This window comes from Carassius gibelio, chromosome B8 (genome assembly GCF_023724105.1).
Source record: "Carassius gibelio isolate Cgi1373 ecotype wild population from Czech Republic chromosome B8, carGib1.2-hapl.c, whole genome shotgun sequence".
Taxonomy (NCBI): Eukaryota; Metazoa; Chordata; class Actinopteri; order Cypriniformes; family Cyprinidae; genus Carassius; species Carassius gibelio.
In genome coordinates, this window is record NC_068403.1 from 13639474 (window position 1) to 13654858 (window position 15385).

Here is a 15385-nt window from a genome sequence, read left to right on the forward strand (position 1 = left end):
TCATACCTCAAGAAAACATTAAACTATTAATGTCAGAACTACAAGACAAAGAAATAGAGTTCTTCAAATCATCACACAAAAAGGACAGAAAAAGAATTTAGTGAATAACCAAATCTTTTATTTAATACGGGTATGTACACTTCTGAGGACACTGCCAGACTGGCATGTTCACAAGGAAAGGGTTCATTTAGAATGAAAACAAGAGGCTTTAGTGTGGACAGTGACAGAGACCTATACTGTAGCCCGAGCCTGAGTGGCCTTGGCCAGGACCTTCAGATCTGCAATGCACTTGGCGATGCTTTCCTTTTCCTGAAAGACACAAACAAAAAGTGACATTGTAGAAATAACCATAAAACATGTAATAACAGTATCAGAACAATTATTCTGTAGTTAGTACAAGTGCAGAAATGAGTAAAGTTTGTTTCTGTTCTGTTTTACAATGCTATTGTTAATTTACTTACTACAGTAATAACAGCAAAGCATGTATAATGAAAATCAACTAACCCTAAAGCAAACCCTGTAGCCTTTTACTCACTGCTACTCTGTTACAGTGTAACCCGTTTCACACCGCAAGCGTGAGCGACGCGCAAATTTTTTTCGGTGTCCATGTTAAACCAACACCGGGACCAGGAGCAGCGCGTGAGCGTCAAGCAGGAGTTATACTGTCTGCCGAACACGCTTTGCAGCCGCTGGTGTGATGCTGTACTTATGCGCATCCAGTGTGAATACTCACGAGAGTCTGCTGCTGCAGTGACGGTGTAGTTGGGCGGACGCGCTGCTCGCGCACCGCTCACGCTTGCAGTGTGAAATAGGGGTAAGGGTAACACTTTATTTTAAGGTGTCCTTATTACATTTTACATATACTTACTATTAAACCAAACCCGAACCATAAGTAAATATAGTAAATATATGTAACATCACTCAGTACGTAAATGTATAAATAATTACACTGTATTAAGGACATCTTAAAATAAAGTGTAAAAAAATATAAATACATTAAAAAAACCTTTTCCATCAAAATCTCATGTCCACATTATGTATCAATTACAATGTTACTATAACTGCTGAGAAACTGTTGAGTACAAAGTCTCCATCTAGAGGCCAAGCTAAAACATTACTATAGTAGCATTTAAAAAATTTAATATCATGGAAAAGTTCTTTATTTTTTGTAATTTAATTAAACTTTCTTATATTCTAGATTCACTGCACACAAACTGAAATATTTCAATAGTTTTTTGTTTTAATTCTGATGGCTATGACTAACAGCTTAGGGGGAAAAAATCTTGTATCTCAAGTATCTCAAAAAATGTGTAATATCTTCTCAATCAAAAAAAGATGTTCAAGATCTCAAAAGCAGGTTTAATTATGCACTCAATACTTGTTTGGGGGTACTTTTGCACAAATTACTGCTTCAATGCGGTGTGGCATGGTGGCCATCAGCCTGTGGCAATGCTGAGGCGTTATTGAAGTCCAGGCTGCTTTGATAGCGGTCTTCAGCTCCTCTGTATTGTTTGTCAGATGTTACTCATCTTCCTCTTCACAATACCCCATAGATTCTCTGTGAGGTTCAGGTCAGGTGAGTTGGCTGGCCAATCAAGAACAGTAATATTATGGTCAGCAAACTACTTAGTAGTGGTTTTGGCATTGTGGGCAGGTGCTAAAGTCCTGCTGCAAAATGAAATCAGCATCTCCATAAGGATTGTCAGCAGATGGAAGCATAAAGTGCACCAAAATCTCCTGGTAGATGGCTACATTGACTTTGGACTTGATAAAACACAATGGAGCAACACCAGCAGACAACATGGCACCCAAATCATCTCTGACTTCAGAAACTTCACACTGGACTTTTGATTCTGTGCCTCTCCAGTCTTCCTCCAGACCTTACTCCAGATTTCCAAATGAAATGCTAAATTTACTTTCATCTGAAAAGAGAACTTTGGACCAATGAGTAACAGTCCAGTTCTTCTCCTTATCCCAGGTGAAATGCTTCTGACATTTTTTTCTGGTTCAGCAGTGGCTTGGTTCTAGGGATGTGACCGCTTTAGCCCTTTTCCTGTAGACATCTGATCGTGGTGACTATTGATGCACTGACTCCGGCTTCAGTCCACTCCTTGTGAAGCTCTCCCAAGTTCTTGAATCGGCTTTTCCTGACAATCTTCCCAAGGCTGTGGACATCCCTGCTGCTTGTGCAACTTTTTCCTACCACACGCTTTTCTTCCAGTCAACTTGCTATGAGTGTTTTGATACAGCACTCTGTGAACAGCCAGCCCTTTCAACAATAACCTTCTTTGACTTACCCTCCTTGTGGAGGGTGTTGATTAGGGCTGGGCGATATATCTAACGATATGATCATGCGCATCTATTCAGTAAAGCTGCTTCCGTGATCACCGCTAAAATCGCCATCACCTGCTGATAATTGGAGTGGCATTTAATAGACAGAGCCGTAGATCGCTGAAAAACTATGCCATATCGGGTTCATTATCGCAGATGAATCGCCTTCGATAATGAACGCGATATGGCGTAGCTTGTCAGCGATCTACGGCTCTGTCTATTAAATGCCATTCCAATTATAAGCAGGTGATGGCGATTTTAGCGGTGATCATGGAAGCAGCTTTACTGAATAGATGCGCATGAACATATCATTAGATATATCGCCCAGCCCTAGTGTTGATGATTGTCTTCTGGACAGTAAGTAATTATAATTTTACTCAAAATTAATCATGCTCAAAATGGAATATTCACGTTTTTTTTTTTAGATACTGAATTTTTTTCCTAAGCTGTCAGTCATACCCATTTGAATGGAGAAAACTCTTATAATATTTCAGTTTGTGGGCAATGAATCTAGAATATAAGAAAGTTTGCTTCTTTTTTTTAATTAAATTACAAAGAATAAAGACCTTTTTTCATGATAATAAAATTTTTTTAGATGCACGTGTGTATTTGGACACATTGGTAGCCGACTAGAAACGATTCTGGAAAAAAGTGAGAGAAAACAGAAAAGTACCACTTACACAAACCTGAAAAAGTAATAATTATAAACTTTCCAAGAACAGGTCTGTAATTACCATACTTGCTAATATTAAGTAAGCTCACTCTTTCTCAACATTTCTTCCCCGAGGACAAAAAATGCCTTTAGTTTTAAACAAATGATTCCTTTTATAATACAAATACAATGAAGTGTCAATGGAGTAACCATATTCCCTGTACCTGCAGTGGGGTGATGCTCTTGATGACGCTCTGCTCGACCCAGTTCACCATGTGCTCCTGCTCCATGCGGCGGTGCAGGTTCTGAAGCTCCACCTGGTAGTCCAGCCTCTTCTTCACCTCATTGGTCACCATGTGCAGCCGCTCCCTGTAATTGGTCTCCAGCAGCATAGCCACATTGTTCTGGTGGAAGATGGGAAGAGGAGCATCACAAACCTAGAACTAGTGCCACATTTTAAATGTTAATTACGAATAATCTTGTGGATGTCTTCATTTCTGGATGGTAAATGAAGGCAGAGATGATCGGTCACTGGAAAAACATCACAGTCTTTTGTCCTTCTCACCCTCTTGGCATCAAAGAGCATGTGTCTTCCTTCCACTCTCCACTGCTCCTTCTTCTCATCCTCAATGCCTTGAGTTAGGCTAGCCATGGCCTGATCCTTCACTTCCTGAGCCTTTGCCACTTTATCCTGCAGAGGAAGAGAGAGAACAAACTATTAGTCAAACAGAACCATTTATCAGCAGATCATATTTCAGTCCAAATCAAAATTTCAGTGTTTATCTACACAATTTCACTTCTGCACCTCATTGATTTTATCGGCGAAGGCGGCCACACTGGGCCCAAACTTCTTGATGCCATAAATGACGACTGCACCGATTGATGCGGCAGCAAATGTCTCGTGATTGATTACGTAGATTTCCTTAGACAGCATGTACAGGAGCAGACCGGTGCCCAGCATATAAGGCCCTGCAAACAGAAAAGAACACAAACCTGTGTATCAATGTACTGGCTCTCGCTCCCTGGTAACAGAAAATAATCTTTGCACAGACCTTTTGGATGAATAACAATGTTATTATAAATGAACTCATCAAATAAGCTAGGACTGCATCTAAATAAAACTGAATTGTTATGTACAAATCAAAAAACCATGTGAATGTTACGATAGATTATGAATGATTCTTGTAAAATTTTGCATAAAGATTTTTTGATAATTCTACATAGAGTGCACTTTTAAAAAGACAAAAAGGAATCTGGATAACAGGGAAATGCTTAGAAAGGAGGCAATAAAGCGGACAACCCCACCTGTCACACCGGTTTTTGGATACAGCAGTGTGAAAAGCTCCTCTGGGAAGATGCCATGTCGGACCTTTCCTCCCTTCTCGGGCAGAGGGGGAACTGGTGCAAGACTCTGGGAGGACTGGTGAAAGGAGCGAGAGGCCTGAACCAGGCTGAGGAGTAAAAGCAGCAGTTTAGAGGTCTGCGGATGTCATATGTTTTCCAGTTCTCTTTAACCCCAGACTGAAATACACAGCACTGACCAAAAAAAGAAAGTTTTTACATACCAAGCGCCAAAGGACCCACTGTTTTTCAGGGTATGACCTACAAGAAACAGAACACAGAGAATTTAGAAAATGATTGAAAATAATCTCAGTGTCAACTGTTTAAAGACTAAACCTTTCATTAGTGCTTGTAATTATGAATTATAAAATGCAGCTGTGATTTCATCTAAAGAATTAATGATTTAAGAAATATTTTATGAACTTTTCTTTTGCAGCTGTCACTTTTAAAACATGTTGTCAACAAATCATTAGTTAAACAATATTAACAGACTCCAAATTTCGTTTTTTGATTCATAATGATTTTGGTTCATAGTGCAGATATGATCAAATAAACGTCTCTGCATACATAAAAGAAGTGAAGCTGTGAATCTTACCAGGCTAGCAAAAACCTAAGATTAAATGTATTCATTTGCACCCCTACATGAACATTCAATAAATGTTATTATACATTAAATGTAAATTATTACGCAGCTAATATGATAAGTGGTAAAGTCTGAATGTGGTGTTAGCTTTCAGCTAATAGCTAAACAACTCAATTCAAGGACATAACTATTACTGAAAGCACAACAACTCCGCGATCGTTCTCATACAGCAATCACTGTTTGAGCATGAAAGCTGGACTTCATTGCATTTTAAACATAAATTCATCAGAGCAGATAAACACGTTTCTCTGCAGTTTCATGTGTGACCATTCAAACCGTGCGGCCTAATTTTACCCTTCAACTTCACATTCCTCCATAAAAACGTCTATTTAATCAACATATTCAACGCGAAGGATTAGAGTACCGTTCATTAGATAAATCACCTACCCGATACGAGCACCAGTCTCGACAACATTTTTAACCGGTCAATGTCAGGATCCCTGGCCGAAGCGTCGCTGTACCGGTCTCTCTATGCCCTTCTAGACCAAGGATGAGGAATTCTCGCCTCAGATATCGCGAGATGTTCCAAAAAAAAATAAAAAATAACACAGCGATCTGTCACATCCGGGAAACTCTGCACTCTGAGAGGGAGCCTATGGAGCCAGCATGTGGCGCCAGTTCACCATAAAAACAATAAAAGAAACGTTGACGCTTGTAAGTTGTTGCTAGCGTAAATAGCCTATTTGAACATATTGCTGGTTATAATTAGTATCAATAAAATATATATATACGTCTTAAAATAGATAAACACTGTTCATTTGAATTGTTTTTTATAATCAATGGGAATTTGCCCAATTTTAAACTGTAGGCTCAATCAATACACTGAACATAGGTGGATTTACAGACTAACAATATGGTATTTTAAACTTTACTTATTATATAGTCTATTTCTTCACCCACTTAAACTTAGATTAAGTGTTTACTTTATATTTTTGTCTTCAACTCAAATAAATTTGTTTTCAAGTAGGAACATCAACATGAGTCCAATTGTTTTTGCTTGAATTGCTTTGATATAGCACTGAATATATTCTGTCATCTTTCTCTTTCTCTCTAGTCCCTCCCCGTCCACTTTTGCTACATCTAAACAGGGCCCATCCGTCCTAATCTTAGGGCCCATCCGTGTGTGACATCAGTTTCAATATGCATGGCTGCTGAGATAGAGGAACTCATACAAGTTGTGAGGTTCATCTTACTTCCTGTTAAGCAAGCAAGGCAAACAAAGTAGACCGCCCTTTGTTGAATGAACTAGTTTTCAAATGCCATGTAGACTTCAAAGTGTTCAAACTCGGCTTTCACCATTATTTTTGACTCCAGGGACTCATCTCAGAACAGGTACTTTAATTAAAAGGATGTAAAGTGACAAATATGCTAAAACTTGTTGTAGTTTATCTTGCATTTGGAGTTAATCTTGTAGTTTTCTTGCATTCTCACAACATACAAGATGTTGGTTTAACTGTTTGAATGCAGACTCTTTATTCAGTTGCAACTTGTTATTTGGTTCCAACTTGTTTATATTTGAAGTCAATTCATTTAAATGATGCTTTCAGAAAGAAAATATTTATAGCTTTTTAAAATAATAATAAAAAAAATTAAAAGATTTTCAGTCAATGTAGTGCATAAAATTGTTGCAAATCTATATATGGGAGCATTGCATGCTGTGTCTCAGAGACATTTTTCAGTCATTATTAAGCAGATATCTGCATATATATGAACACCGTTTGCATTCTAAAGAATCATTGACGGTTCAACCTTTTTTTCAGCTGCATGTAGCTCAGTTCATGCCTGTTTTGAAACAATATGACAACAGAAGTGAATGACTGGACACACGTCATCTTACAGTATGTTTAAATAAGCTCTTATAATCTTATATGTGACTATAAACATGAATTTATTCTAGCTCTGGAAATAATAAGGACACACAACAAGTGTGACCCACAACAGCATAAGTTTTTGCTTGTTTTATGACAGCAGTTGTTGATTATCCTCATTTTGGATGGTCTATTTTTAAGATCTAATGATATAGTACCACTAAAGGATGGATATACAGTATGTTGTTTTTCAATTACAGGAAATTGGCACTTCAAGAACCATACACTTACAGTGTGAGGTGACATTCCAGTGCCCTGAAATATCCCACAATGTTTTCAACTAATTCAGAGTTGGACAGAATGGAGGGTGCTCACGACAAAAGAAGGTCACCGGCTGCAAATTACGAGTATAAAGTGGAGCAGCGTGCAGTGAAGCACAGAGAAATCAGCCATCGGAATAACACCACATCATGTCGCAGTCCTACGAGAGATCTGGACACAAGGAGGATTAAAAATGAACGGCATCGCAAAAGACAGTTTGAGTTCTTCAAAAGAAGACCAGTGGACCATGGCACATATGCACTGTTATCTCCTGTGCCAAGGCACAGATACTCAAGGGAAACCCTGCATGCATCAGAGTATATGACGCAAACATTAACGTCAATCAGACGGCCCTTGATAACAAGTCGAAATGTGAAGCTCCAGAGAGATGGCATTAACTTTACAAAGCAGGTAGAGCAATTATTAACCAGGTCTTTGGCTTGTGACTGATTGATCACCAGTTTTATATTTGTTAAATATTTAAATGAATTGCATAAATCCAGGATGTATTTTTTTTTAATATTATTTAATGACATTCTCTATAATAACATTGAAATCAAATGTCAAAATCCCAAAGACAGTCTCCATGGATCCAATGAATGATGAACATGACCTGAAATCAGATGGATGGGATGTACCAGTCCTCAATTCTATTCAGCTTCATGGGAAAATGAGAAAGGAACGAGGTTAGTGGGTTTTCTGATGAATAACCATAGGTCCAACCAAGTCATGCCTCACATCACTTTAAATGAATCCAAGACATGAATACTTAAATTATACTTACTGTAACAAGTAACAGTGAGATGATATAACAAAACACATTAGTGTTATGCACTGCGGGATGTTAGAAATAAAAATAATCAGTTTTTCAAAGTGTTTTGTTATATGTGTTAGGATTTGAAAAAATGATACATGACAAAATATTATAATATTAAGCATATGATATTGTGTTTATAAATCACAGTTCTGCTTAAAGACATCACTCAGCTTTCAAACACCCAGAAGACATTGCAAAGCGCCAGCATTCAGACTGAGTGAGTTACGTTACATTTACTGTATATTTGAAAATGAAAAATGTAATCATAATGCACCCGCTTTCTAAATATTAATGCAGCTTTATGAACTTTCTTCCATCAGGTCTGGATTTGTAACTGTCAAAGAAGCAGTAAGAAATTTTATGCTTGTTTAAAAACATATAGCTAAATATGCTAATGTTGTTTCACTTATTTAAAAAAAAAATCATATTTTTTTCCCTCTCCTTTTGTTTTTAGGATGTACACCAGTTGGCTGACTATTTAGAAGTAAGACAACCCATTATGTTTACATTTATAAACACCAGCTCATCCTGTTACTGATGTGAAATGTGACATGTGACATCTCTATGCAGGAGGCCTTACAAAGAGAAGAGGCTCTTAAAAAGAAGCTCTCCAACCTCCAGAAGAGCGCCGCCACATTACTGCACTCTACAGAGCTCCTGTGGAAGGTACATTAGTCAACTACTTCCTGCTGAAGCCCTGCACCATCGTTTAGAGGCAAACACACCCCTGTACATTATGAAATCTAATCAAACACACTGATCACATGAAATCCTTCATACAGACTGTAAGATGTTCTTGCTTCCATTGAAGCACAAGATGATCTTTGGATCATTCGTAAATCTGCTGTAGAACATGATTATTGGGCTTTGTGGAGTTCATAGAGCTCAAAAGCTGTGGTTATTAAATAAAAATGAGACAAACCATATTCAAAGGCATTCTTCTTGGTCATTACTGATACATTAGCTAAAATGTCACTGCATAATACTGGCTTCATGAGTTGCTGAATTTCCTGGTTTGGTCACAGCAGTAATACAGAGAGACGTTGGGGGTTGGTCTTGTGGTTGCCAACATCCAGCTCTATATGGCTCGTTCAGAAGAAAGAAAAAAAAACCCCGAAAGGTTATTTTTCTAGCTCACACATACAAAATGGAGAGCAGTGTAGGCGTCAGAGAGGGGTTTGTTTGCGCTTTTGCAATGCTTCAATCTCACCCCTCATTCAGACTTTTCCATTTTTAGCTCAATCTTTATTTATTTCAAGAGGCAATATACTGTAGCAATCAAATGTAGAATTATAAATAGTAAAGGTTGTTTGCTTTTAACAAAATGCTAAGGCGGCAGTTATAAGACAGGATGTAATGCATGTACAGAAACTGAAAACTCTTGCTTCGGTGGTTCTCTCTATCTCTCTAACTGACAAACACACAAACAGACATTTCCTTTTCCTCCCACAGACACGCTGTGATGAAGACTTGCTGAAGAACAAGATCAAAGCTTTGGAGGCCCAGCTGCAGGTTTGCATCAAGGTAAGTCTTGCAGTGCGGCATCTCTGCAGCAAAACCAAACCAAGCTGCGGTTTGTTGGATATGTTTTTCTGCTTTTAATTTATAAAATAGCATATTGGTTTAACTTGGCCCTTGATAAGTACAGGTCAAAGAGTTTAAAAAACTTTTTGACATAGCATGATAGAAGCTCTAATTTGTCTTTTTCAGAAGGTTCCTCAGGATGGAGTGAAAAAAGTAGTGTTAAAGATGGAAAAACAGAGGGAGGAATATGAACAGAAGGCTATGAAGGCTATTCACAGGGCAGAGAATGAGAAGGCAGATGCTCAGAGTAAGATGGAGTACCTCCAGGTAAGTAAGCAAATGCCTTGGTCAAAGTCATTACCACAATTATAAAATGTAATACAAATAACCAACATTACCTCCACATTTATAGTTGTGAATCGCACTGGGTTTTTCTTTTAGAATAGAAGAACAACACATAGATGTGTTCCAAGAATCCATTTTTCATTCCCATTCTTCCCTTCCACCAGGGGGCGCTGCAGACAGCACAGGCAGAGTCAGAGCACTGGCGGAGGCTGTGTGAGGAGCTGAAAGAGGGTTCGAGTCAGCTGAAGAAGAGGCAGGATGAGTGCACTGATCAGTTGCTACAGCTGCAGGGTCACTTGGAGGTACACCAAAGCCACTGTCACAGAAACCATCATGAGAGTATCAAAGGACTTGGATCACACATCATAAAATTTAGCAAAAGCTGACAAACCACAAGACCCTGTGTTCTGTAGACCCCATCATAACTACACTGAAATGTCATTTATATTTGTTGTATAAATTAGAACTGTGTTTGTGCAGCGTTCTGTGGAACAGGAGGAGATGCTGAGGAAACATACTGAATCTCTGCAGCAGGAAAGAGCAGAGCTTCACTCCTTCATCTCAGAGCTGGAGGACGAGAACCTCAACCTGAGAGAACATCTACAGGAACTGACAGGTGAGGGAAAACTGACTTTCACTTCACTTTCATTCAGATGTTTAGAATTTATGGAATACACTGTACTATAATGTTACTATACTGTATTTCTTTAAGCTCTCATATTGCTTGCAGTTTGATATCTTTTTTTATCTGTCTCTCATTCTTATACACACTCACAGGACACAACCATGAGTTTTGGCACAATAGCACAGAAATACAAGAAGACGCTTCAGGACTGGAGCAGCTCCTGCGGACAGATAGCAGCACAGCGAGACAACTGAGAGAGACTGAACATAGACTCAGAATGAAAGAAAAAAAGGTAAAGGAATTCAAAATAAGACAAGACACTACAGGCAAAACCTTTGGTCAATTTTGGGATTTTGCTTCCATAACATCTTCTTTCACACATATTATGGTATGAAATACACATATAAGTTTTTATTTTATTACTTTTTAACTATTTTCATATTTCAATATTAGAATACATATCTTTATAGGCATTTTGCATTAAGCAAACTTAATGGTTTTTATTTTTTATCTATATTCTGAATATAGAGGGTTTGTTCATATACCCTTTGCCTGATTTTTATTTTTTTTCCCCCTAGAAATATGAATTAAAAGTTATTTCTATGGCATATATTATATTATATTAATTTCTATGCATAAAATCAAAAATAAAACATAACTCTAATATAGAAACAAAATGAAAACATTTTGAGGGTAGATTTATCCAGTGTTTAGATTGTGATGATATGATTCTGTTGTATAATAATTAAACTCTTCATTATATTAATGTTTCATTTGCATTTAAACATTTAGAAAACTTGTAATAAAAAACAGTACCTTAATGTACTGTAATCACTCATTTAATAAACACAAGGACGTATGGGGATTGATTGATTTCTTTTTTTTATTTCTTACCTATTCATTCACTTTTACCTTTTAATTATTATTGCCTAAAATTATTACTAATAAATTATTAAATATATATATGAAATAAATAAATGTGTGTGTGTTTGTTTTAGATGCTGTAGAGTAGCATTGAAATTCAGTGCACAAGGATGATCATACATGGACTGTTAGGGAGGCAATAAAATAAAAAGTTAAACCAACAATTAAAAAAAAAAAGTTTGTATACATTAATGTAAGACACAGTTTAACATATTGTTGTCTTGATTGCCTGGCTGCTGTGGCAGTGCATGGAGCTGCAGGCGGATCTTGAAGCCCTGGAGCAAGAGTGTTACAGCTATCAGTCCCGACTGACCCAATGCAGAGAAGAACTGAACACACTGACGACACGCCAGAACAAAAGCAGGGTGAGATTCTACCAACATAATGCATGACTATAAGTCTAGTTTCAGTCAGGTTTTCTTGAACTTTCTTACAACTTTCTTTCAGAGTAATATATTTTGAATGCCACATATTCTGACAGCTGCAGTGAGTTGGTTAAGATCAAGATTCCCCCCGCTTTCATTTGGTTTCCATTAACGCCATAAACCATTTTCCACCTTCATCTCCCTGAACAGAGACGAAGTTGTGGGTCCTGGCTCTGTCTGTTTCTCTTCCTCCTGCTCCTGATGGCGGTGGTGGTGCTGGCAGCCCTGTGGTTGTATCATCCACCTGCCAGAGAGCAGCTCCGCCAGGTTTACTCCGTCCTGGAGCAGCGTATGGAGGACTACCTCATCCAGACAGCTTCAGCACAGCATGGAGCCTGCTTTAGACCTGTGTGATAAAAGCTAATAGCAAAACCAAGAGATTTTTGACTTGATATTTATTTTTTTATTTTACATTTATCATTGATTTTTTTGTACATAAAAATGATTTTTAAAGTTACGCATATAAAGTCTTTATTATTTTGCTAAGATTTTCCATGTTTCTTTGTATTAGTATCAAAAACAGACCAACCTGCCTGTATAAATACTTGTATCATGTTGCAAAACAAAGATGTTAGAATTAATTTGTTGTGTCTGTATCTGAATCTGTATTGTACAGTTTTTAACTGATTATTGGAATTCAAAACGGTACTTTTAAAGAATTGTTTTAGATTAAGCCTGAAATAAATTTACTGTGTACAACAAGACATTTGTATTTTGAACTGCATCTCTTTTTTTACTGAACGATTGCATAAGATTGTTGCCAGATAGGGTAACGTAAACTTCTTTCAGTTAGCACTCAATGAGGATAAAAACACAATACTGTCGTGTTGAATGGCTGAAAAAGCACATTGTCATGACAGGTCACTCTCTTTAGCGTTCCAGACTGACCCACACATTAATGGAGATCTGACACAGCTTGTTTCAACACATTCACACTCTGCCCCTCCCCTTGCCTAACACTACTTTTTACCATGGTTTCCTGTGTAAAGATAACCAGAGCCCATTAAAACATTCACTCCAGCCTAAAAAACGGCGGTAATAGCTTGACAGTCGTCATACGGGGTGAGTCATTTTAATACGCTTTTACAGAAATGCATCTGTGTCTCATAGTTTTGAAATTATAGAGGAACTTTCTGATGACTTACAGCTTTAACATGACGTAAAAATGGAAGTAGAATGGCACAGTGTGACACAAACAGTATTTACTGTAGGCCTGAGGTGTTTTAACATAAGCTGGCTAAAGACATGGGCTGTACAACAAGAAGATGGGTTTATTGACATCATTTAGGGTTATTAAATTATACAGTATATGCTATATACTACTACACTATCCAAAAAGACAAATAAGTGGTGTTAGATTAATGAAACTTTGTGTATTTCTAGGTGTCCTGATAAATGAAGTCGTCTCTTTTGATATGTTTTGTTGGATTGTGTTTTTGGACTTCTGTCATTTCACTGAAGATCTGTGCCTTCAACATCCAGAGCTATGGGGAAGCAAAGGCCAGCAATAAGAGAGTTATGGGGATTTTGATAAAGGTATATAGATCATATTTGAGAATATGACTAAAAATTAAATGTCCTCACTGATTATCATACCTGTCCAACGAATACAATGAACAAAATGGCTTATTTTAACAAAGATAAAGAATAATTGAGAATATGAATAATTTTATAAACCAATAAATAAAACATTTTGAACTTGTAGATCATTTCTCGCTGTGACCTGAGTTTGATTCAGGAAGTTCGAGATTCTAGAGGCGAAGCTGTACCTGCACTGTTGATGAACCTAAACAGGTATATTCACTGCTTTAACTGACACACGTGACACACGCCTAATGTGTCATATAATAATGTTTTCATTTTCCTTCCTCCAGATTTGACAAATCTCACATTTACACACATTTAGAGAGCAAAAGAATGGGGAAGAAAACATATAAAGAGCAGTATGTGTACATTTACAGGTAATGTGCGCTGTCACTAACACATTGTAAGTGATCGTCTGTGAACATACTGTACCTGAATTTTGCAAACACCAGGAGTGATGATGATAAACTTCTGTATTCACAGAAAAGACATGCTACAGGTGCAAGAGCAATACCAGCACCCAGAGTTCAACGAGAGCACAGTATTCGCCAGAGAGCCGTTCATCATACGGATCCATTCTCCAACTACCTGTACGCCATAAACGCTCCACAGAGCATTTCTAGTACCACCAAATAAAATAGTACATTAGATCTCAGATGCATTCACATTGAATCTGACTGGTTGCATTATCTTACAGTGGTGAAGAACTTTGTCCTTATCGGTCAGCACACCTGTCCTAAGAGTGCAATGAAAGAAATGGAGGGACTGTATGAGGTCTTCCAAACAGTCAGGAAGAAATGGAAAACTGAGGTACACGGAACTCATTAGATAAAATTATAGGTTGTATATTCATTCCTAGATTCTATTTCATTTCTTTTTTTGCCCTTCTGATCTAGAATGTCATGTTTCTGGGGGACTTAAATGCAGCTTGCAGCTATGTTACCAATAAAGGACTGAAAAACGTGCGTCTCAGGAGTGACCCAAAGCTCCACTGGCTGATCAGAGATGAACAAGACACTACAGTGCGTGAAAAAACACGCTGCGCTTATGACAGGTCTGACTTTCTTATAGCATACCAATCCAGTAACCACAGGAAAAATAGAGTGCTACATGGATGGCATAATTTCGAAGACCAACCCAAAGGTTACCATTACACCAGTTCCTTAGGATTGACTTTTGGATTATTCCAGAAAACAAGCTCTATTCTAACTCTATTCTTTCACGTTTTGATCAGAGAAAAATACAGTCACCAGAAGTTAAAAGCCCAAGTTTTAGGACTCATTCCTGCAGCACTCTATAGCATTCTCAGTCTAAACTACAACTTTACAATGGTATACTAGTCAATGTTAGATGGTCTAATAGTAGAATCTTTGTGAAAACCCCCTTTAGGATTATTATTCATGGCAAAGAACTAATTTCTGGAATAGTTCCGGAATCTGCTCTACCATTCAACTTCAAAGAAGAATTCAATCTATCTGAGGAAGAGGTAAACAGTACTGCAAAACAGAGTTCATTCATAGAACTGCGTCAAATGTATTATAAAATCTTTGACATTTTTTGCATCTAGGCTTTGGAAGTCAGTGACCACTATCCTGTCGAGGTGGATCTGAAATCAAACCATCGCTACCTCCTGCGTCATGAACTGTGAAATGAAAAATCTCTGTTAATATGACCTACAAAGTATCAGTTCTAATAGTATGATAGTGATCATTTACCGGTTCAGTGTCCAATACCACATGTGCAGCGTGTACAATTATTACACACATTTACTGTGTACATGTTGTCATGCATGAAAACATCAGCATCAGAAAACATAAACAATGTTTAAAGGCTCTGAACTGATAGAAAATCTGAATAGATAATGGAAAGTAAAAGCTTATATTTTTTCATCATATATTTTATTATGCTGTTTTCAGGAAAAACGAGCTGTTTAATACACTATTTATGCCATTTTTCTAATGATCATTCATTAATATTATGTGTACAAATTATTTTTTAATAAACTTTGGATTTATGGTGTCTTTGTGCTTTGCTATAGTGTCCTA

The 15385-nt window shown here is 37.4% G+C and overlaps 3 protein-coding genes across 5 annotated transcripts; 2 read left to right on the forward strand and 1 right to left on the reverse strand.

Annotated features, from left to right (window-relative positions):
* Positions 1 to 96: 96 nt before the first annotated feature.
* atp5pb (ATP synthase peripheral stalk-membrane subunit b) lies at positions 97 to 5486 on the reverse strand. The gene is made up of 7 exons (XM_052562737.1): positions 5355 to 5486; positions 4549 to 4585; positions 4289 to 4434; positions 3789 to 3952; positions 3549 to 3674; positions 3208 to 3387; positions 97 to 309 (listed from the first exon to the last, which is right to left on the reverse strand). The coding sequence occupies exons 1-7, from the start codon at positions 5380 to 5382 to the stop codon at positions 232 to 234; spliced, it is 759 nt and encodes a 252-aa protein (XP_052418697.1). The 5' UTR covers positions 5383 to 5486; the 3' UTR covers positions 97 to 231.
* Positions 5487 to 6114: 628 nt separating this feature from the next.
* On the forward strand, positions 6115 to 12460 carry LOC127963071 (TRAF3-interacting JNK-activating modulator). 3 transcript variants are annotated; one of them, XM_052562733.1, is made up of 15 exons: positions 6115 to 6299; positions 6728 to 6805; positions 7036 to 7507; positions 7674 to 7782; positions 8061 to 8130; positions 8234 to 8261; positions 8368 to 8397; positions 8484 to 8579; positions 9366 to 9437; positions 9624 to 9764; positions 9947 to 10084; positions 10263 to 10398; positions 10560 to 10699; positions 11577 to 11696; positions 11907 to 12460. In XM_052562733.1, exons 3-15 carry the CDS (start codon positions 7106 to 7108, stop codon positions 12108 to 12110), a joined length of 1686 nt encoding a protein of 561 aa, XP_052418693.1. In that variant the 5' UTR covers positions 6115 to 6299; positions 6728 to 6805; positions 7036 to 7105; the 3' UTR covers positions 12111 to 12460. The 3 variants fall into 3 exon arrangements, with proteins under 3 accessions (XP_052418693.1, XP_052418695.1, XP_052418694.1); XM_052562735.1 differs by lacking the exon at positions 11907 to 12460 and adding an exon at positions 11779 to 11826 and having other exon boundaries at positions 6117 to 6299; XM_052562734.1 differs by lacking the exon at positions 6728 to 6805 and having other exon boundaries at positions 6119 to 6299.
* A 140-nt stretch (positions 12461 to 12600) lies between these two features.
* Positions 12601 to 15376, forward strand: dnase1l1l (deoxyribonuclease I-like 1-like). The gene is made up of 9 exons (XM_052562736.1): positions 12601 to 12818; positions 13140 to 13292; positions 13462 to 13550; positions 13631 to 13717; positions 13824 to 13930; positions 14038 to 14150; positions 14237 to 14394; positions 14730 to 14826; positions 14908 to 15376. The coding sequence occupies exons 2-9, from the start codon at positions 13152 to 13154 to the stop codon at positions 14986 to 14988; spliced, it is 873 nt and encodes a 290-aa protein (XP_052418696.1). The 5' UTR covers positions 12601 to 12818; positions 13140 to 13151; the 3' UTR covers positions 14989 to 15376.
* The last annotated feature ends 9 nt before the right edge of the window (positions 15377 to 15385 follow it).

Coding starts and splice junctions, on each gene's coding strand:
- atp5pb (XM_052562737.1), bottom strand. CDS start 5,382: ATGTTGTCGAGACTGGTGCTCGTATCGG. Junction 3,953..4,288: donor TCCAAAAACCGGTGTGACAG/GTGGGGTTGTCC, acceptor TTCTGTTTGCAG/GGCCTTATATGCTGGGCACC. Junction 3,675..3,788: donor TCGCCGATAAAATCAATGAG/GTGCAGAAGTGA, acceptor CTTCCTCTGCAG/GATAAAGTGGCAAAGGCTCA.
- dnase1l1l (XM_052562736.1), top strand. CDS start 13,152: ATGAAGTCGTCTCTTTTGATATGTTTTGTTGGATTGTGTTTTTGGACT. Junction 13,931..14,037: donor GATCCATTCTCCAACTACCT/GTACGCCATAAA, acceptor ATTATCTTACAG/TGGTGAAGAACTTTGTCCTT. Junction 14,827..14,907: donor TCAATCTATCTGAGGAAGAG/GTAAACAGTACT, acceptor TTTTGCATCTAG/GCTTTGGAAGTCAGTGACCA.
- LOC127963071 (XM_052562733.1), top strand. CDS start 7,106: ATGTTTTCAACTAATTCAGAGTTGGACAGAATGGAGGGTGCTCACGAC. Junction 8,580..9,365: donor CTACAGAGCTCCTGTGGAAG/GTACATTAGTCA, acceptor TTCCTCCCACAG/ACACGCTGTGATGAAGACTT. Junction 11,697..11,906: donor CACGCCAGAACAAAAGCAGG/GTGAGATTCTAC, acceptor CTCCCTGAACAG/AGACGAAGTTGTGGGTCCTG.